Source organism: Fistularia commersonii, chromosome 14 (assembly GCF_037954325.1).
Source record: "Fistularia commersonii isolate RoL2024-O1a breed Wild chromosome 14, RoL_Fcom_v1.0, whole genome shotgun sequence".
NCBI classification, from domain to species: Eukaryota; Metazoa; Chordata; class Actinopteri; order Syngnathiformes; family Fistulariidae; genus Fistularia; species Fistularia commersonii.
The window spans coordinates 3,027,635-3,050,796 of record NC_141297.1 but is presented as its reverse complement, the minus strand read 5'-3'; the positions used below and the strand labels follow the sequence as shown (position 1 = coordinate 3,050,796).

Genomic DNA, 23,162 nt, shown 5'->3' with positions numbered 1-23,162 from the left:
CACCTCCAGACAAGCGGACCGAGCTCGCCGAGCCGGAGAGCGAGCGGGCGGGGTTTGACTTTATCTGCCGATGCGGCTCTGGTCGTTTCTGATAAGGGCGGCGAGAGACACGGGGCTCGGGCTGAGCACACAAACCCCGGCAGATGCTAGCATTCCCCCTCGCGAAAGGGCCGAGAAGAACCGAAAGAAACCGAAATCAAAGGACTCGAATCGACCTCCGGCTTTTCGCGAAAGTGGGACAACCCGCGTCGTCGACGGGGAAAGCGGTGCGGTTTCTCCTTTTCGGGGGGAACCGCGTTGTGTTTGGCCCCGGGGTTTGATCCAACGCAGATGTTTTAAGGACTTCCAGATGCTTCTCGGAGATGAGCCGCGGCTCGCACTCTCGCTGGCCCCGCTTCAACAACAATATCCCGTCAGTTAAAAGCTCTTGATAAATTCGGCGCCCTGTTCTCCACGCGCTCATCTGCGCGGGATCCGCCGGCCAAGTTATTTTTCCATGTCCGCATGAAATATGGCTCCCAGAGTATTTAAATAACCCCGGCGGTCCCTGATGGCGCCAAAGTATTTGAAGTTAAGCAATGGTGAAAGGATTAGTCGCATAATTGGCAGGGGGTTCCCACGGATCCATGAAAGGGCTTAAAGCAGGGGTGTCAAGCTCATTTTGGTCCGGGGGCCACTTACGGCCTAATTTGATGTCAAGGGGGCCGGACCGGTAAAATCATCGCGTAATTACCCAGAAGTAACACCAAGTCCAAATATTTCCTTTGTTTTAGTGTAAAGGAGAACAGGCTCATGATAAATATCGCTGTATGTATTGAACCGTTCCTTCAAAAAATACATGACAAACAGCTTGAGATTCCAGAAAAAATGTAAGCGCAATTCCAACTGCACTATGCCTCAGTTCTGGCTGCTCAGTTTTGTTGTATTTATCACCGTGGCGAGTCCCATAGTGGCACCAAACATACAGGTTTTTTATGAACCTCAATGAACAAGTAAGAAGTGGTCCATTTTTCTTTGGAAAACCTGACATTCCATGTCCACTTTTAGACATCTTGCTGATGAGGGGCCAACGTGAAACCAAGTACATTTCTAACAATAAGTAAAAATGCTATTTACAGACCTGGAAGTCGCATTGTTGCTATTTGTCTAAAACAGCGCGCCCCTAGCAGATAATATAGTAACTGGATCTTTATTTTTAAAAAGTAGTTCACGATTTTTATGTATTTTTTTCAAATTGTAGATTTATTCCACGGGCAGGATTGGACCCGGTGGCGGGCCGGTACCAGCCCACGGGCCGTACGTTTGATATCCTGGATCGAAAAATAGCACCTTTCAAATCAATCCGTTATGAGTCCCATGATGATTTTATATACCGTAATTTTTGGACGATAAGCTGCGAATTTTTCAACGTAAACGCTATCTCGGAAGCCCAAGATAGCGATCTGCTAGCCGGTGCGGCTTATATTGAGGTGCGCTCAATAGTCCGGCAATTACGGTATATTTAATCTCCTGGCGGTGCCGTCCTCAATGGAATCGTCCCACAGAAGTGCCGTTTGCTCAGAACGCCTGTTTAGTTAGCCTTGTAGTGTTAGCCTTGCTAACTCTACAAATGTGTTCGCAGATTAAAATATCCAGCCGCCGTCCTGCAAAAATCGGGGTCCTGTAAGCGCTCGGTCGCCCCTTCGGTCCAGAAAATGTTGTTTCAAGGGAGGGCTCACAACAACCTCGCACTTGAGTTGAATAAGAAATCCCCCGACTTACTTACCGGTGTTACATTTTGGACACTTTTCATGATATGAAGTGCGACAATCGATGCCGGGCCACAGAAGAGATGCCGTTAGTTGTACTTTCGCCGGAGTCTCTATGACAACAAAGTACCGTGGGGCGGGACGAGACCCAGGATCCCATGTGGTACAAACTTAAGAAGAAATACCGAAAACGACGACTTTTAACGGTTTTTAGTGCGCAGGAGGAAGACCAAGATAGGGATCAGCTGGAGTAGGACAAAGCAGGATAGAAAATGGATAAATTGTACTAGTATTGTTTGGAAAAAAGCATTACTAGTACGCATTTGTGCATGTTACCGGTATATATTTAATTAAGAGTTAAAAATGTTTTCAGTGTAAGTATTTCATGTCACAACATGGACACGTGCGGCTTCTAGACAAGTGGGTCCTACATATACACATATATTTTATTTAGTTATTTTTAGCCGGCGCGGCTTATATTCAGGTGCGCTCAATAGTCAGGAAATTACGGTACCTTTATAATCCCATTCAGTTACACATAGAGCACAACATCAGTGAAATTTAACCGTTACTTTTAACCCATCATGGATGAACCATGAGCAGAAGGCAACTGATGAGCGATCGATATCTTGCTCAACAACACTTTGAATGTTCAGTTACAAGGACGACACGGGAAAGTCTCGCGTTCCGACGCGAAGCGGGTTGTTGTTTGCAGGGGAACCGATAAAAAGGCTACCGATTTGTGGGCATTTGGGCTCCGGCTACGACGCTACAAGTCATCGGCCCGCTCTGGACGGGACGGTCCCCGCACCGTAGCCTCCCTGAACCTGGGCGGGGGGGAGTGGGGAGGTCTTTGGAGGGCGGCTGTGGAATGTGGGTGATAGTTGCTAAGTAAAAGCCGCGCTGCCGTCGCTGATAATTCACAGTCTCCGAGGCTGTGAGTCTCGGGCCGACACTGAGCAGAGCCTTTCACAAGGCTGAGAAACACACACACACACACACATGCATGTCACCCCCCCCCCCCCCTTTCTATAACGTGCTCACAATGGCTGCTGACTCTCTGTCAGCAAGTCTGCATATTCAGGAATGCCTTTTTCCTGATTGTAACTAAAGGTCACGCAGTTAAAACACGCCATGGAAAGCATGTTAGCGCTTCCGCCTCACAGCGAGAAGGTTCCTGGTTGGATTCCCACTGGGGATTCCCACCATCCAAACACATCCAGGTGGTTCACCGGACACCCTATCAGAGATTATTTTGTAACGCAAAAAAAAAATGATGGTAATGCCGGTATTTTGAGTTTGACACCCCTGACAAATTGTCCAGATTGTTGACTGAGAGGGTGAACGGCTATTTGTCTTTATGACATGCAGGGATAAGCGGAAAAGGTAATAAACGAGTGAACGAACTTTGAATCTAGCCGGCGTAACCAGTCGCTAAATTCCAAACTTGTTTTTTGAGACATTTTCACGTAAACATGAAGGGAATTTATTGCCAATTTGTAAACAGAACTTGCAGTCGTGGATGGTGAAATTACACCGCCGTTTTTTTTAATGCCGAACTATAGGATATTCCAGGTGGGTAGATGCGAGGGCGAGTGCGCGGCGTGCAATTTCACGCCTTCTGACATTTCACCCGGTCAACTGACACCGGGTCCGGGTGGGCGAACTTGATCTCCTCCGAAGCCACGTGTCGGGGGAAGACGTACGCACTTTGGCCGGCGTTAGCATAGGGTGTTGGCTGCTAATTGTCGCGGAGAAGGAGCAGCTCACAAGCAGCTCTTCGCTCTTCATCGCACTTCTCACGGCAGTGGGTTTATAACCCCTGACGATCGCAGATATTCCACAACTTATTTGTTATTATTGTTGATTTGTTGTTGTTTCTAATCATTGCAACGGTCAGCGAGGGAGGCAGAGGCTTCTCGTGTCCCCCTGGGTTCTCCGGTTTCCTCCCACAGTTCGCACGCTGTCCACGCATGTGAATAAAACTCTTGACGGTTTTATCTCTTTATATGTTATTTGAATGAGAGGCAGAATGGTTGTATGTCTATATAAGAATCAGACTTACTCTGAGTGTTTTCCAGAGGAAATTGATGGCATGGGAATGAGAGTGATTGGCTATATATCTATATGACATCTGAATAAAAGGGTGAATGGTTGTATGCCTCTTTTCCTTTGGGCTTTGCCTTTCAGGGGTCGCCACGGCGAATCAACCTTCTTCATCTAACCCTATTCTCTGTATCCTCCTCTCTCACACCCACTGACTTCATATCCTCTCTTACTACATCCATGAATCTTCTCTTTGGTCTTCCTCTAGACCTCCTGCCTGGCAGCTCCACTCCTCTGTTTATGTCTAAACCATCTCAGTCATCACTTTGTCTCGGTCATACATGTCCTGCACCCCTGTGACAAATTCTTCTTTTCGTTTCGGCTTTTCCCTTCAGGGGTCGCCACACCCAATCAACCTTCTCCATCTAACGCTATTCTCTGTATCCTCCTCTCTCACACCAACTTACTTCATATCCTCTCTTACTACGTCCCCGAATCCTCATTTTAGTCTTCCTCTAGACCTCCAATTCCAGCATCCGTCTACCAACATATTCACTGTCCCTCCTCTGTACATGACCCAGCCATCTCAGTCTGGCTTCTCTGACCTTCTCTCCTAGTCATCTAACAGATGGGCTCATTTCTGATCCTATCCATCCTGGTCACTCCCAAAAAGAACCTTGACATCTTCATCTCAGCGACCTCCAGCTCTGCCTCCTATCTTTTGGTCATTGTCAGTGTTTCTAGTCCATACAGCATGGCTGGTCTCACCACTGGTTTTGTCCACGTTTCCTTACAATCTGGCTGACAGTCTTCTATCTCTTCGTACCCCTGACACTTTTCTCCACCCATTCCAACCTGCTTGAACCCGTGTCTTCCCCTCTTTGCCACACTCTCCTATGCGCTGGAAAGTTGACCCAAAGTACCTGAAATCCTCCAACTTCTTGATCTCCACTCCCTGTAGCCTCACCGTTCCACCCGGGTTCCTCTCATTCACACACATATATTCTATCTTGCTGCGACCAACCTTCATTCCTCTCCTTTCCAGCGCATACCTCCACCCTTTTTAGATTTTCCTCAACCAGTTCCCTGCTCTCGCTACAGATCACAATGTCATCTGCAAACATCATGGTCCATGGAGATTCCTGTCGATCACCACTGCAAACAAGAAGGGGCTGAGAGCTGATCCCTGATGGAGTCCTGCCTCCACCTTGAACTTCTCTGTTACCCCTACAGCACACCGTACCATGGTCTCACAGCAAGCATACATGTCTTGCACCAGTCTTATATACTTCTCTGCCATTCCAGACTTCCTCATACAATTCTAGAGTTCCTCTCTTGGCACCCAGTCATATGCTTTTTCTAGGCCTATAAAAGCCCAGTGCAGCTCCCTCTAACCTTCTCTGTACTTCTCTATTAGCATTGACCCTAAGTGCTTCAAATCCTCCACCTTCTTCATCTCTACTCCCTGTAGCCTCACGGTTCCACCCGGGTTCCTCTCATTCACACACATATATTGTGTCTTACTGCGACTACCCTTCATTCCTCTCCTTTCCAGAGCATACCTCAACCTCTTTAGATTTTCCTCAACCTAATCTCTGCTCTCGCTACACATCACAATGTCATCTGCAAACAGCTTATATGTCTTTACATGATGTGGTTGCATCTGTGAGATCCTGAGTGCAGGATAAGCCATGTCGATGAAGAATGAATGAGTGAAAGGAACAGCTTAAGCACAATTTTTATCCCGGCCTCAATCGGAGGTGTTTCATCTAACCACCTTTAATAGACTGGTAGACCAGGCGTGAAGGTCTTGGCCCCACCAGCTTTTTCCTCAAACGTACTTTTCACTTGGATCCCGGCCCACAACAGGGTCGACGCCATGAGGGCGATTCAAGATACAATTCAAGGGATGTGAGCATTATTATTATTAAAGAGGGAAAAAGAGTTTATTTTTCAACTGAATATTCTGATAATTATGCACGTTGGAAATAAACACAAAACTCCTGCTGTCCTAAACAATATAAAACCATCCGTTGTCAATTTACTCTTATCCTTCCCATTTGTCCTGCACTTTGATGGAAAGTGCTCTATAAATGTATTTATTATTATTATTATTTGAGGAGCATAAATGGTAACAGTCAGTATTTTCTTTTTCCCAGGAAATGAGTATCCCTTGTGAGAGATCTAATGTTCAGCACAGATCGTATCAGAAACAGGTTTTTTTCTTCTCAGGCAGAGTTCTCAGGCAGTTTGTGTTGATTTGGAGCGCAAAAAAATTGAAATAATAATAAAAAAAAAAAAAAAAGGGCCGGTGTTTTTTATGGCAGCGGCCTGGAACCAATAAAAGACGCTTTTGAATCTGGACTCCAATGAAAACGGGATCATGGAGGGGAAAAAACAAACATATTTTGGGGGTGAGTGCAGAACGCTCTGTGATTTACGCCGAAAGACCATTTCCTTTTTCTTTTTTTTTTTTTTTTTTTCCCCGAAACGGCGTGCGGCGTGGCGCGGCAACCTGATGCATTTGTCGAAACGGTTCTCGCGGGCGCCATCGGTGAGGAACCCTGACATTCTCTGTGAAGCACTCTTATCTATGGGGTCGGTCGGCCAGGAGAAAAAAAACGGAATAAATCACTTGGCGATTTATTTGAATGATTTTACGACGTCTCCATGACAGGGTGAATAGTTGGATCTCTATATGATGTGTGAATGAGAGGGTGAATAGTTGTACAGTAAACCCTTGTTTCTTGCGGGGGTTACGTTCCAAAAATAACCTGCGAAATCCGCGAAGTAGTCATGAACTGTCAGCAAAGGTTTCATACAGTTTTTTAGCTTTTGTGCGGATAATGTTGGCATCCAGTTCTTTTTCCTGCACTCATTAATCCACAAAGCTGAAGCAGACTCTCATCCCTACAACCGTTTTGTTTCGGACAGTCGCAACCCTTTTTTTGCATCCTTGTTAAATAACTTATGTTATTTTCCTCCTCCTTTACGTAACGAACCGAAGATTCGTTTATTCCGTAATGGCGCCCTACAGCCGAATAGCTTCTACTATCATCCTGCATGTCCAGAAGTTTTAACTTTTTCCGCGCTAGTTAACATTTTGGCGCGTCGACATTGCGGGTTTTCTCGTGGAGAATATTTTTGCGAGCTGCACAGAGACAAGGCGCGGAGATTGCTGACACCGGTCTACCGTCCTTTAGCCGATAAGGATGCAGAACACAACATACCGTATGTTCACGACTAAAAGGCGCACATAACAGTCTTAGATTTTCTTCAAAATCCCTATAGTGCAGTGCGCTCTGTGTGTGTTGTTGTTGTAAGGCGGACGTATTAGAGAACACCATGAGAACGTTAAAGGGGGAAGTGTTGGCGTTGATTGTACACTGCTCAAAAAAATAAAGGGAACACTTAAAAAACACATCCTAGATCTAAATGAATGACATATTCTTATGAAATACTTTGCTCTTTACACAGTTGAATGTGCTGACAACAAAATCACACAAAAATGATCAATGGAAATCAATTGTATCAACCCATGGAGGTCTGGATTAGGAATCGCACTCCAAATTAAAGTGTAAAAACAAACTCCAGGCTGATCCAACTTTGATGTAATGTCCTTAAAACAAGTCAAAATGAATCTGTGTTGCTTCCTGAGTGGACACTATGATTTCACACAAGTGTGATTGACTTGGAGTTACATTGTGTTGTTCAAGTGTTCCCTTTATTTTTTGGAGCATTATATATAAAAGAACGGGTATGTGCGTTATGCAGAACATCGTTGTTTTAATAACCCTGAAAACATCGCAGACAAACACATCCAGCCACATGCTAACATGGACGAGGTGCCGCTCACTTTCGACATCCCGGTGAGTCACACTGCGGAGAAGAAGTGAACCAGCACGGTAGCGATACGCACAACGGGGTACGAAAAGTCCTCTTGGAGACCACAGTTTCACTAAGAGTGGAAGGCAGCGGATGGATTGTAGACGCTCGGACTAACGTGTCCGCCGGCACTGTTGTTCCACCTTTCGCAAAAGCCGGCATCATTTCTGAGGAGCCGCGCGGCGCTGAAAGTGACTCTGACAGCGAAGAAAGTAAACCTGGCATGTTTGACGGAGATTTAGCGCAGCTGTTCAAATCAGAAACAGAGGATGAGGACTTCCATGGGTTTGATTGATGACGATTACCGGTATAAAAATGTGAATACCAAACTCAGTTTTGCTCCCGCTCTATTTTCAAATACGCACACTTGTATGCTTGTGTGTGAGTTGTTGTTGTAAGGCGTAGTAGAGGACACCATGAGAACGTTAAAGGGGGAAGTGTGGGCGTGCATTGTATATAAAACCCGCGCCTTATAATCAGGTGCGCCTTATGTATGGGTTAAATACAATAATGCGCCTTTTGGTGCGGTGCGCCTTATGGTCGTGAAAATACGGTACTGTACTGTACTAAAAAAAAATCCGTGAAACAGTGAAGCCGCAAAAGGTGAACCGCGTTCTAGCGAGGGTTTACTGTTTATCTAATAGGTGTGTGAAGATGATATGACCTGGAAATGAGAGGGTGAATGTGCGAATGTCTCTCTGCTGCTCGCCCGATGACAGCTGGGCTCGTCTGCAGCACCTCCGCCGCCCTGAATGCGGGATTAGCGGCATCGAGAACAGATGACTGAATGAATACATGTGAAAAAAAAACAACCAGCTGCCGTACACTCATTCATCCACGCAGATGGCGATCGCGTAATGAAGTCAGCTGCCATTTTACCTGAAGGATCCTGTTGTTTTTTTTTTTGTTTTTTTTGGGACAAAACATATTCAACTCCATATTGGGTAGAATCCCCGGTGTTCCCGCTCCGCCGGGATCAGAGCAGCGCTTACATAACGCCATTTTGATATCCAGGGATTAGGCCGAGGTCGGCCGGCCGACTGCTCTCATCCGTCACCTCCGAGGATCAAGCGTTGCGGCGTCGCGGCTAACGCTGGAAGACCAACGAACGGCGTGTTTGGACAGCAGGGCGTGTTGCCGGGCACCGGAGCAGGTGCCGAAGCCCCGGCTCCGGCGGCGCGGCGCGCAGGTAGCGTGTAAACGCTGCCAGGCTCCCGTAGAGGCGGCGCGCTGTTGCGTAAACAGAGTCCCGAACTGTGTGCTCTGCAAACCCGCCAGCCTTTGCCCTCTTGAGAAAAGCAAGCAATTAGCGTGAGGCCGCTAGCTCGGACGCCGGCGATAAGCAAGTGTGTGTGTGTGGGGGGGGTCTCGGTGGGAGACGAACGCCGGCGTTGGCGTGGAGAAGGGGGAACGGGGGCGCACCTGTGGACGAGCGCAACGGCGGCTTACACCTCTGTGTCGCGGCTGCTTTTGCTTGAACAGCGGGAGCAAAGTAAACAGAGCCCAGCGCTCAGAGCCATCTGCCTCATGTCAGCGTGGCCCATTTCTGGCCTGCTAGCTCGCTCGCTCTCTCTCTCTTTATCTCATTCTCTCTCTTGCTCGCTCGCCCGTCTTTCTCGCGCCCTCCTCGTGCCGCTCCTTCCTTCCTCACCCCCAGCCGCTCATTTCCTTCTTACGCTCAATATCTGTCAGTGCTCCCACTTTATCTGCGCCGTCCATTACGCCGGCCGTTTCTATTTTCTACCCCCCCCCCCCCCCCCCCCCCCCCCCCCCTCCGCCCTGTGTTTGCTTTCTTTTTTAAACTCGCCCGTCCATTAACCATCTGCGTCCGCCGATCGTCCCGGGTCGCCGTTGTCCTGCGTCTCCTCGTGATTCGGGTGCAGCTGCGTGTCCCGTGAGAATCTCCTGATGAAGATGCGTGTTTTAAGCATGTTTTTTTATCTTATACGTTGTCTAAATAGTGGTTTTTGAATTTCCCCGCGCAGAGGCGGAGGAACACATTTCGGGGCCTCGGGGCTCAAAAAGCCCCCGATTGATAGACATATTTATTTTATTTATATCTCTTTACGTGCCATTTAGATTTGCATAAAAATGAAATTTTGATGCAACGACGGAAAAAATGTATACAAAAAATAAAATCATGTACATTTGTAAATAATGTACTTTTTTTTTTTTTTATTAAGGATAAATAAAGGTTAATATATTACTAATGCATTTTGATATACAGAAATGGAAGACCATAGAAATCGAGACCAGAGATTTACATTTCACAGGCAGAATCAGGGAATCTGACCTGATCCAAAATATAATGTGAATTTATTATCATTATAAATGTGCATTTTTTTTCAGCAATTTCTCTAACATACCTCGATATTTTTATTTATTTTTCCTAATTCAATTCGGCTATAATGGATTCCAATTGTATTTTATAGATTTTTGTCAGTCGATGGATAACAAGCCCGGAGCCAGAGCAAATAGAACTCACCCCCCCCCCCCCCCTTTCACACACACACACACACACACACACATACACACACACACACTCATTTTATTATTATTATTAAATTCAACATTCAAGCTCCTTTTAAACAGGTTTTTCAGAGCTAAGCAAACATGGCGATCTCCAGACAAAACACTGACAAACCCTTTAAAGAAACACAGAGAGGTTATTTGACAAGGAGCTCGGTGAAAGACGCTCGTTTTGCCGAATGTGTTACGAGACCGCGGCTCTATAAGGGATTAGAGAGAGAAAAAAAAATCTGTGTTTTTCTTCTACTTGGTGTTTTATTAATGAATTATTCCAGTAACTTGATAACTGGATCTCCGCGCTCCTACCTGCTCGATATCCATTCATCTCAGCCAGTTATTATCTTTTTAAATTAGAATTTCCACCGTGACGAAAGCCCTCTTTTCTGGAAAAGAAACACACAAATTAAAATGAATTTCATTATAATTCAGACTTTTCCTTCTTTTTTTTTTTTTACAGGAATTTTTTTTTTTTTCAGTTCCCAGGATATTTCAACAACAACATTGATATTAATGTATGAATGTAATATTTTCCAAAGAAATATATATATATGTGTGTGTGTGTGTGCATGTTTGTGTGTGTGCGTGCGTGTGTGTGTATGTACTGTATACAGGACTGTCTCAGAAAATTAGAATATTGTGATAAAGATCTTTATCTTCTGTAATGCAATTAAAAAAACAAAAATGACTTTTTCATGATATTCTAATATTTTGAGATAGGATTTTTGAGTTTTCTTAAGATGTAAGCCATAATCAGCAATATTAAAATAATAAAAGGCTTGCAATATTTCAGTTGATTTGTAATGAATCCAGAATGTATGACAATTTTGTTTTTGTAATTGCATTACAGAAGATAAAGAACTTTATCACAATATTCTAATATTCTGAGGCAGTCCTGTATATACGTGTTCCCTTTTATGTTTTTAGCAGTATATATCATTCTTTAAAAAAAAATATAAAGTAAAAGTATCACATTACAGGTAGTTTATCAGCAACACATGTACAAAGATATACACCTTATACTTACATGTATATAATAAAGTATAAAAAAAAGTAACGGCAGTAAAAGTAATCATTTGCATTTTTTTTAATAACACATAGTGATTGTCTTTTTCAGTGCAAATTTTATTCTATTTATTTTTTGGGATGGATATTGTGAAGTGGAATTAGTATCTAGTATCCAACATAAACACACCAGTACTTCAGAAGTAATCGAGTGCAGTATTTTCCGTGCGAGGGTTTGTTTTGCAAACGTGAAAAGAGCAGATCCTCTGGATTATGCGAATTTCCCGCTTCCACCCAGAGGGTGTCAGTGTGTGTGTGTTCTGGCTCGGCGGCCCCGGCGTTGCGTAATCCTGCCTGTCAGATCCAAGTGTAATAAAAAAAAAAGTGTGTATCGCGCCGCAATACGGGGTGAAAATCGGATATCCCTCTGTTTTTACAGTCGGATGGACGTGCGGGTCTGAACGTCCGACGCAGGACGTTTCTTCCCCCTTGTGTGTTTTGAACCTTTGTTAGCGTCCAACACATCCTCCGGAGCGAAGAGTGTCGCGGTCCTGGTGTAAACAAGAGCGCGTCCATGGAGGAAGTCACAGGTCAGCGGCGATTCCCACCGCGCCGTTTGGAACGCTTCAGTCTTTTTATTTTTTGCTTTGTTTTTTTCTGGACGCTGGAGGTCAAATTCATCGCAGAACACGCAAAAAAACACTGATAACGTTTTTTTTTTTTTTTCTTAGACGCACAAAGGGAAGCGAGGTGATCTGCAGAGTTGTGACCCAGAGAAGGGGACAACTGGTCTCCACAAACAGAATCATTTCCTGTCGGAGGATGTTTGTTTCTCTATGTGTGTGTGTGTGTGTGTGTGTGTGTGTGTGTGTGTGTGTGTGTGTAAGAATAACTCAGCCGTCAAGAAGATACAGATGTTATTGTCATTGCCTCCCACGAGTTCTAGTTTATAGATAAGCAAATAAAAACTTTTTTGGAGTACCCTCGCTTTTCGCTGGAGTTACATTCTCCCGCCAAGACCCCTAGCGAAAAGTGACTTACGGCGAAATAGAAACGTGATAATTTCGATGGTATTTACAGATAGTTAACCATCATCGAACCTCACTCAACCCTTTACGAACCTCCCGCAAACTATTATCAACCCACCATGGACTGTATCATGCTTCCCACACTCTTGTACGGTACACTAAACATTTTTGGACCACAGGAACATACAATAAACATTGAAATACAATTCAAAATGTATTGGGCGTTTAGGAAGCATTGCAAACAAACAAAATAAAAGACACTTTCACAAACTAGATAGCACAAAGTGGACAGTATCCACGCTTACGCCAAGTGGACCAGGACATGTATGCTTGGCACAGCCTACAAAGAGATCAGCTGCTTCTCTCCATGAACCAATCAGCACGAGGAACGGAACAACATGCTCAATCAGCCAATAGCATGCCAAGTACGGATCTACTTAGCCGATGATATTCCTATTGAGATCTCGCGTGAGTTCAATGGAAGCGAGAGTTTGTGGCACCGGGTGTCTTTGTTTAGCAAAGGAGATCTGGTATTTTAGTTATTTTATAAAATGAATTTTAGTTTAATTTTAGTATATTTTTTACTGTTTTTTTCTTCTCAGGCTAGACATTGGCTATTTCATCACGAAAAAAAATTTGAATACTGCCCAAAAAAAAGAAGTGATGCAAAAATCCTCCAAAGTAGCGAAACACAAAATAGCGAGGGTCCACTGTATATTTTTCTGTACGGAGTAAAACTTTGGCTTATGAACATCATGAACGAAACAGCTTATGAACAGAGTTTATGATCAAATTTTGAACGGAGCTGCAAATAAGCCTCGATACACAAACACATAAACAAACTTGCGGGCTTTTCTTATTGTGGCATCATAGCATAGACAGTCATGCGTGCTACTCCACATTATTTACATTGTTCATGGTTCTCCAGTTGCTTTTTTTGTGCTTTTTTTCAGTCGGTTTGCTCATTATGGCTTCCAAAAAGGTTGAAAATGCTGGTGAAAGTGGTGTTGAGCAGATCAGATTTCCAGTGGATTTGAAGAAGGAAATAATAGCTAAGCATGAGAGCGGTGTTGGTGTTTCACCGTGCACTACAACAAGGCTAAGTCAACCATCTGTACCATCCTGAAGGACAAAGATGAGCTAAAGACGGCTGAGGTGGCTAAACGGGAGGCTACGTTAACAAAAGCAAAGGTCTCAAGTCTTAGAAGAAGCAGAAAAGTCATGGTTAGCATGGATGAATGACAGACAGCTAGCTGGAGATAGTGTTAGCGTTAGCGTTAGCGCTGGTCTTAGATGCGAGAAGGCTTCACTTTTGCTGATCTGGTGAAGGAAACGTGAGCACAAGTGCTGGCAAGAAGAGAAAACACCAGAAACACAACAATGATTAAGGATGTCTTTAATCCCTTCTGTGTTTTTGTCAAAAATAAACCCATAAAAACATTTCTAAAAGAGTGCAGGATGTTTTCGGGGCCCAAAATAGTGATTGAGAGTGACACATTGATTCTGTTTGTCAAAGACAGAATTCATTCACAAGACAAATTCTACTGTATTCACATATTTGAGTCTATTTTCCAATATGATATTTCATCTAACATACTATAGATATATTGTATAAAAATGCACTTTTCACTCCTATTTTATTTTTGATTTCCTCCCAAAATAATTTGCTACTTTAACACAATAGTTAAAATAATAAACAATAAAACTGATTCATTGTCCAAAAAAAAGTCTCTTTGTTTCAATATTGTTTTGAGTCCACATTGTTGCTGCGTGTGTGTGTATATATATTGAGAGATAATATACAGAGATATACATATGCGTGTGTAGATACGCACACATTTATATGTATGTGTGTGTACATATATGAGATTTTGCACTTTTTTGGCCGGTCAACACGTCAACGTTGAACGCGACTTCCTGGTTTATTGCAATAACTCAGTTATTTATACAACAGCGATAAGGAAATATTCAGTAAATATTTGTCCTGGTTCGTCCGGAGCCGGTGAGAAAGTGTTATTCCGAAGCCTCGATGATGCCGAGTCACTGTTTCCCCCTCCTGTCACCTCGCAGGATTAACAGTGACAGTTTATCTTTCTCTCTCCGTCGCTTCTCCCTGCAGGTGAGCGCCAACGTCCTGATCTTCCTGTGCACAAATATAATCGGAATCTGCACCCACTATCCGGCCGAGGTTTCACAGCGACAGGCCTTCCAGGAGACCAGAGGCTACATCCAGGCCCGGCTACACCTGCAGAGGGAAAACCAGCAGCAGGCAGGCACACACACACACACACACACGCATTTTATACCATTTTCCAGGTTGCTCATTTTCCCACACATTTTTTTTTTAATTTAATTCTTTAAAACTCATTAGAAGTCGGAGTTGCTCCGAGAGATACTTTGCACGAAACAGGAGAGAAATATGCCTACCGCTCAGAAAAGGTTTGAGTCGCGTTAATCCGATGACAAGCTAAAGCCCCGGAGAAGGTTTTTTTTTTTTTTTTTTTGACACGTGGCATCATCCGCGGCGGAATTTGCCTCGATGCTCTACACGTTTTCATCAGCGTGCTCGCGGACTCGCTGCAAAGGCGGCGAAGGGAACATCTGATAGGTACCTGCAGGAGGCGCCGTCGCGTTGATGCAATACCCCTGTGGTTCTCTGCCGTGTGACCTTCCGCTAAAAATATGCCGGAGGGATCTATTTTATGTAACGCCTTAAATCCGAGCGGGAGCGGCAGGGTTCGCAAAGTGGTCGGTAAACAACTGAACTGATATGCGGCGTTGATTTGATGTTCGACGATGCAGGACGCTTCTTTGTTTTGTTTTTTTATCCAGACGCGTGTTTCGGCATCAGCTGCTAATTTTGCTTGGAAGTTGGCGGCTTCGATTGTAAAGAGCGATGCAGTGGTTTGCGCTCCTGCTTCACAAACAGAAGGTCGCTGGTTGGATTCCCACTGGAGGGAATCCATTCACCCTGTCTTTTACATGCCATATATATATATATTGATATGACATGAAGGTGACAGAGTGAGTGGTTATATATATATGTATATGACATGTAAATGACAGGGTGAATGGTTGTGTATATACATATATACATACATACATACATATATAGATATATATACACACACACATATATATATATGACATGTAAATGACTGGGTGAATGGTTGTGTGTGTGTGTATATATATATATATATAGTACTGTCAGAAAAGTAGAATATTTTGATAAAGTTCTTTATCTTCTGGAATGCAATTAAAAAAAAACAAAAATTACTTTTCATGATATTCTAATATTTTGAGATGGGATTTTTGAGTTTTCTTAAGATGTAAGCCATAATCATCAAAAGTCATAATTCAGTTGATTTGTAATGAATCCAGAATGTATGACATTTGTGTTTTTGTAATTGCATTTCAGAAGATAAAGAACTTTATCACAATATTCTAATTCTCTGAGGCAGTCCTGTTTATGTATATACATACATACATACATACATATATATGTGTGTGTGTGTGTGTCTGTGTGTGTGTGTGTGTATATATATGTACTTACACCCCATATACCATTACCCTGTCATTTACATGTCATATATATATATTTATATTAAGATGTTATGTATTGACATGTCATATATATATATATGACATGTAAATGACAGGGTGAATGGTTGCATGTCTCTATCCCTGTAAATTAGAGTTTGAATCTATATCTCCATATGATATCTGAATTACAGGATGAGCGGTTGTCTGTCTCTTTATGATGTGTGAATGAGAGGGTGAATTATTGCATGTCTCTATAAGCTGCCCAATGATTGGTCCTCTCGGTCAACGACAGCCGGGATTGGCTCCAGCATCCCCGCGACCGCGAGTGCAAGATAAGCGGCAGATAATGAATGAAGAAACGACAACTTGTAACCATATACAGCCATATTTTCACACAGGTTACTAAGATAATCCACAAACATTATTATCGTTAGCTTCATGAGGAACTATTTTTTTTCTCCCAACGAGGTCATCAAACTCGGCTTTCCACAGATGGCCGACCTCTAACGCTGGGTCCTTCTCCCTTGTGTCCCGTCACTTTTTCCTTGTTTCCCCCCTTTCGCATCCAGGGTGAACTGAGGTTTATCTTGACCCGCCATCGATGGGAAGTAAACGCTGTCACCAGTTACAACAGCTTAGCAGATTATTGTTATATAAGGATTTTTTTAAGGGTTAGCATTAGCATTAGCATAAGCAGAGAAGATCACCAGACCAGGCTTTTTTTTTTCCTTACCCAAACAACTCAGGGTTAAGATTGGGCTTAGGGTTACTAGATAAGATCACCAGAATTTTTTTCCTTACCCCAACCACTTAGAGTTTGTGCAATGTTTTCTTTTCTTTTTTTTTTAAATACAATTTTTTTATTACAAAAAATGTTTTTTTCAAAGGTTAGCATTAGCATGAGCATAAGATCAAAGAGAGACCAGTTATTTTTTTCCCTTATCCTAACAATTCAAGGTTAGGGTTAAGGTTAAGTTTGGGATTAGGATTATTAGATCTGATCACGAGAGCAGTTTTTTTTTCCTTACCTGAACCACTTCAAGTTTGTGTGATTGTTTTTTTTTTTTTTTTATAAAGGTTAGCAATAGGATTAGCATAAGCAGAGAAGATCACCAGACTAGTTATTTTTTTCCTTACCCACATCACTTAGTTTGTGCGTTTTTTTTTTGTTTTTTTTTAAAGGTTAGCATTAGCATTAGCTGTTAAGGAAGAATAACATAGAAAAAAAAACACTGGCATGTTCCACCATGTACAGCTACCTGCTCTGAGAATGGTACGATCCAGCAGTTAAATGCAACTTCCTGCTCCTCTGACTGCATCTTTTTCCGACTGCCTCGGACGTGCCCTCTGAAACGACAGCGTCCGTGGGGCCAAGTCTCCGCAGTGTGTTGGCGTTTTAATTCCTTAGTGGCCGACAAATGTTTTTCCCCTTTTTTTGCATTTCCTGTTTCTTCGCTGCCCCGTCCAGAACACTCACACACACACACACACACACATACACATACAAAAATAACTTCTCACAAGTCCGCAATGTCCCAAAAAATCATTTCAAGCTGCGGGAACTTTATTTTCTCATTGAGATCATGTGTTTATGACCGAATATTGCGACCCACCAAGCACGGACACACACAGCTGACTGTGTTTGGTTTGTGGCCCGACAACATTAGCCAATGACGTCACCGGGTTCGATTTTTCACAGAAATGCGGCTAAAATGCTATTGACGCAGGGAAGCGGGTCACCTGGTCCGGCTGTGTTCGACACACACGAAGAGCAGCATCTCACACGGGATAAACAAAATAGGTTTGATTTATTTTTCTTTAGAAATGAAGGAATCCAATTCTCAGGATGTTTACAGATGAGATGTTAGCAAATAGCGCAGCGGGGGTGGAAAGTGAGTATTTTGAATCTGGTTGAGCTAAAAGTACATAGCATTATTCACTTTAGCATAAAGCATAAGAAAAACCAACACATGAGCAATGCGGACAATAATGTTTAGTCATTCATTCATTCATTCATTCATGGTCGAGCCGATCCCAGCTGTCATTGGCCGAGAGGCCGGGTTCACCCTGGACCAATCACAGGGCCACACATAGAGACATGCAACCATTCACCCTCTCATTCAAAGTTTAGGGTCCCCGTTGAACCCGGAAGTACCCCACCGAAAGGGGGAGAACATGGCGACCCCACAGAGAAAGACCCTCCCGTGGGAATCCAACCAGGGACGTAGCGGAAGCGCTAACTGCTGACTGCTAACCGCTAACCGCTAACCGCCACAGCCGAATAATCTGGATTGACACGATCAAAAGTTAAGATTCCATTTTTTTTGGTCTGTTTTCCAGGAGCGTCTATTGCTTTCCGTGTTGCCAAGGCACGTTGCCATGGAGATGAAGGCTGACATCAGTGCCAAGAAGGAAGACATGATGTTCCATAAGATCTATATCCAGAAACATGACAATGTCAGGTCAGCCTGGACACGGGGCTTCTTTCCTCCCTCATCCACCAAGAGTTCCCCTGCTCGGTTTGAAGTAACAACAACACATATCACCCTGAAATATGTTAAAAAAACAAATTGAACACAAAATTAGCGTATCTCACACACACACACTCGCGTAGACACACTCACACAGACGAGGCGAGTGTGGTTTGGCAGAGTGGAGGCTAATTAACACTAGTGAGGGAATACTTAATCACCAGCAGTCAAGATAAGATAATCCCCATAGATGAAGAACTCCAGCACACATTCAATTACAGCGCCGAGCAAACACACACACACACACACACACACACACAGTTGACCCCAACTTTATGGCTTCTTGCCGCGAAAGTAACATACCGCAAGGTGACACCGCTTCTGGATCGTACCAGAGCCTTCATCCGATGGATGGAACCGCCACATCGTTATACTGTGACTTTGTTGCTAGCAAAAAAAAACAAAAAAAAAAAAGAAATGATAAAAAAATAAACGCCTTCTCCTCTCTCTCAGTATTCTGTTCGCAGACATCGAGGGTTTCACTAGCCTGGCGTCCCAGTGCACCGCCCAGGAGCTGGTCATGACGCTCAATGAACTGTTTGCCCGTTTTGACAAGCTGGCGTCGGTAAGTTGAAGCAGCCCTCTTGTTTACGGCTCGGCTGAAACCTTAGCGGCGTCGCGTAGCGGCGGCTAATCGACAATCAACCGCGACGATTTTTCGGCTACTCTGCGAGCACATTTTGGTCGCTGGCTTTTCGTGAAATCCTCTCATTTTGGTGGAGCAAATGACGATCATCTGATAGCTCTGCGGCGACTCCTCGCATTCTGCAAGCTAGCTAATTTAATGCGTACAACATGTTTATATACGGTGGAACTTTGACTTATGAGTTTTCCGAGATGCGAGCCGTCGCTCTGTGGAGTCTTTGCTTTGAGATATGAGCCAAGATCTGAGTTAAGAGCGAGCAGGATGAGGATTGTACACTGACGAGGTGAAACCGGGCTTAAAAACAGTCGGCGCCCGACGCTAGCTAGCCTAGGGAGAATCACAGAAATAAATGAACGGGATGAAGAGATGGTGAAGTTGTCGTTGGTGAGAGAGCATCATCTTTGAGAAGGCAGGAGACATTTCGGGGGATTCAGCGGAGCAGACGGCGGGAAGGACTGCGTTCACGCCGTTGCTAAATTAACCTTAGCAAAGTTGCAAACTGTGCGAGTTACATTTAGCAACACGTAGCATTAAGTGTGTAGCCACTAAGTTGCCGGCATCTTCATCCAATCCTCAAGGTAAAACACGCTTAATAAAACCAGTTATTTCTTTAAATTCTCTTTTATTATAAATCACAATTTTTCATACGTTATTTGTTATTTATAAAGTAAACTTTTGTTATTGAAAAACACATAACCAAACCAGGGGTCTGGAACAGATTAATCGCGTTTCAACGGGGATATGTAATTTGATATACAAGCAAATTGAGTTACGAGCTCGGTCACGGAACGAGTTAAACTCATAAGTCAGGTATAACTGCACTAATATTATCCAGCGAGGAGATGAGAAAATCCTACGATAAAACAATGTGACAGATGCCAAAGGTTCCACCTAGCTAGCTCGTCTCAGTTAGCTCCAATTATGTCCGTCCGCTAGCAGCGTCAACCGGGGGTTTTATTCAGCAGAAATGCCGGTCACCTATCTCTCCGACATCGACGTCATTTCTTCTTCTCGTCCTCTGCTTCATCCCCCAGGAGAACCACTGTCTTCGAATCAAAATCCTGGGCGACTGCTACTACTGCGTGTCGGGCCTGCCGGAGCCCCGCGCCGACCACGCCCACTGCTGCGTTGAGATGGGCGTGGACATGATCGAGGCCATCTCGCTGGTCCGCGAGGTGACGGGAGTCAACGTGAACATGCGCGTGGGCATTCACAGCGGCCGCGTGCACTGCGGCGTGCTGGGACTCAGGAAGTGGCAGTTCGACGTGTGGTCAAACGATGTCACGCTGGCCAATCACATGGAGGCGGGAGGCAAAGCAGGGTGAGGACATAACTTTCGCTTGCGAATCCTGTCGCTAGCGAAACGCCGTATCACACGATTCCAACATTTTGGCGCTACGTGGAGGTTCTCAGTCATCCAGCTCATGGGGAATTCTTGCCGAAATCTTCTTGTGGTGGCAGCTGGACTTGAATTTCTTCACTTGAAGACGTTTCCTCCCAGAGGCTTCTTCACTTCTAATGACCTGTTGGGAGACCCGGTGGCTTGTTGTGTAAATGTAAGAGTTGAGAGGTAGAAACTAGGTTTCTACAGAGATGGGGGTTGTTATGCTAATTGTGGTGTTGTTCGTAGGGACAAAATAGCATTTTTTGTGGCATTACCTGGATTGGAACATGAAAAAGTAAAGGACTGTAACCAGACAGATGGTTCAAGAGAGGAGTCAAAGAAGCCATCTTTGTCAAAACAGAAAAAACATCTCTAACCAGAGGAGGGGGCCTCAAACACGACCTCTCACAAAGGTACAACCTTTGTGAGAGACGATTTGGAGACACGATCCAGGACCCTGGTGGACTGAGATCCACCACCAGAACCAGCCCCGGGTAACATCCACATGAGCCTCAGTCTATGAGATCCAACAGATTTCGTTCTGTCTGGCTTTACCTTTTCACATTCCAGTCCAGGTAATCCCCAAAAGTTGCCCTTTTGACCCCAACAAACAACACCACCATTAGCATAACAACCCACTTAGACCTAGTTTCTGCCCATCAACTCTTCCTTTTACATAACAAGCCACCACAACCTAGACCCACCCCAAACCCTGGCAGTCATAGCGAGGGCTGAAACGTCTCCAACTGAAGAAATTCAACTCCAGTTACCACAACAAGAGGAAGATTTGAGTTACAATCATTCATAACATGTTGAATATACTGTCATGGAGGGTTCTGGAGCCCATCCAGGCTGTCCTTGTGCAAGAGGTTGGATTCAGTACCATATATGGAGAGACGTATAACCATTCAGTCAGTCATTCACATGTCATCGGGACATACATGTCTTGAAATGACGGGTGAATGATCCTTCACTTCTAATGCAGAATTCACCATGACCTGGATGACTGAGAACCTCCAATGGTTTGGACTCTTTCAGAAGAAGAATAATATTCCGTTAATCTTCTCACAGTGGGGACATTTCAATTGCGTGAAAGTGAATGGTGTGAATGAATAAGTGAATGGTTGTGTATGTCCAGTGACGTGCAGTCAGGGGAGGCAGGAGAGGCTGTGCCTCACTTGTAATGTCAAATGAAAAGAAGAATGAAATGGTTATACACTGCTCCAAAAAATAAAGGGAACACGAAAAAAACAAATCCTAGATCTGAGTGAATGAAATATTCTTATGAATTCCTTTGCTCTTTACATAGTTGAATGTGCTGACAACACAATCACACAAAAATGATCAATGGAAATCAAACGTATGAACCCATGGAGGTCTGGATTTTGGAGTCACGCTCAAAATAAAAGTGTAGAAACACAATCCGGGCTGATCCAATGGTGATGTAATGTCCTTAAAACAAGTCCAAATGAATCAGTTTTGCTTCCGAAGTGGACGCTTTGATTTCACTGGCACAACAATTTCCTTCGGGATAAATAAAGTTGCTCTAATCTTATTCTTATTCTTATTCACAGAAGTGGGATTGACTTGGAGTTACATTGAGTTGTTTAAATGTTCCCTTTATTTTTTTATCAGTGATTTGCACTATAAAGGTATTTTTCATTTCTCTTCACCAGTTTTAGTTTATTTTTTTTATTCAAAACTGCTTGATTTGAGAAGTGAGGCCACTTTGAGAACTGCAGCTTTTACAACAATACGGCTACTTTATAGATTTTTACAGGGAACTAGAACTTTAAATGAAACTGTTTCGGCAAATCCACATGCTAATTCTTCAAATCCGGCATTTTGTGCTTTTTGAACACACCCGCATCATGAAAAAGACGCGCAGAAATGCATCGGATACGTCTTTCAAATTGAAAACGACCAGACTGGCTGTCGAAGAAGGAAGTAGTGCTAATGCACCTTAGATTGGCATTTGATTAAATTTAATTATTTAATGAAATCTAATTACATTTTTTAATTTAATTTTTTTAATTGAAAGTTTTCCTCAAAAAATCTTTCCTTTTACATCTTGCTCCGTTAATACCTCACTGGGGACACCTGCAACTTATTTATGTACGATTTATTTTTTTCTTTTAAAAATGAGTAGGTGCGGCCTATATAAAGGTGCGCCTTATAGTCCGGAATTTACGGTACTCCATCAAGATCAGAGGGTCCTGAAGAACGTTGTGACCCAGATGAAGGCCCAAGTATGAGTAGTCATCAGAAGAAAGTTAAAAAGTAGGCTCAAGATAATACAATGAAAGTTAGGTTCTGTTTGGATTCACTTGTGTTTGGAGCCGAAAAGCTATCCGACACTGCCACGGTTCCGAGAAAACTGAAACGCCGTCCCCAAACTAAACACCCTTCGCTTCAAGATAAGAATTATCAACTATTTTGATTCATGCGTGTAAAGACTGAGAAACAGGCAGCGTTGTTGTAGAAAACCACCAAGATGAGTGAGAATGCTCTGAAAGCTAAGCTACGAAGTCGCTGAAGTCATCGCTAAATCCAAACATTAATGCTACCCGCCTGCAAAATCAACAGAGAAGAAATGCTCGGCTCTTGAATTATACAATTTCCAGACGTTTTGATGGCACCTCTGCAGACATTGAAACTAGTGTTCTGGAAAAGTTGCACATCAGTGGGACATTTGCATTGCAACTCCATGAATCTACAGATATTAGATACCGTGAATTCTGGACGATGAGCCGCGACTTTTTTCACGCGCTTTGAACACTTCGGCTTAAACAACGATGCGGCAAATTTTATGTTTTTTTT

General features: G+C 43.6%; 1 protein-coding gene and 1 long non-coding RNA gene across 2 annotated transcripts in view; both read left to right on the top strand.

The window, feature by feature from the left end:
• The window catches only part of LOC147226886 (adenylate cyclase type 6-like), a 58,213-nt gene that overhangs the window by 18,826 nt on the left and 16,225 nt on the right, over positions 1–23,162 (top strand). The window contains exons 4-7 of the mRNA XM_086160036.1: positions 14,358–14,507; positions 18,122–18,243; positions 18,766–18,877; positions 19,993–20,279. Of these exons, the coding sequence (XP_086016162.1) occupies positions 14,358–14,507; positions 18,122–18,243; positions 18,766–18,877; positions 19,993–20,279 (671 nt within the window). The remainder of the gene's footprint in view (positions 1–14,357; positions 14,508–18,121; positions 18,244–18,765; positions 18,878–19,992; positions 20,280–23,162) is intronic.
• On the top strand, positions 11,729–12,083 carry LOC147226887 (uncharacterized). Its single transcript, XR_015107153.1, has 2 exons — positions 11,729–11,800; positions 11,942–12,083. It is a non-coding gene; the product is annotated as an uncharacterized LOC147226887 (long non-coding RNA).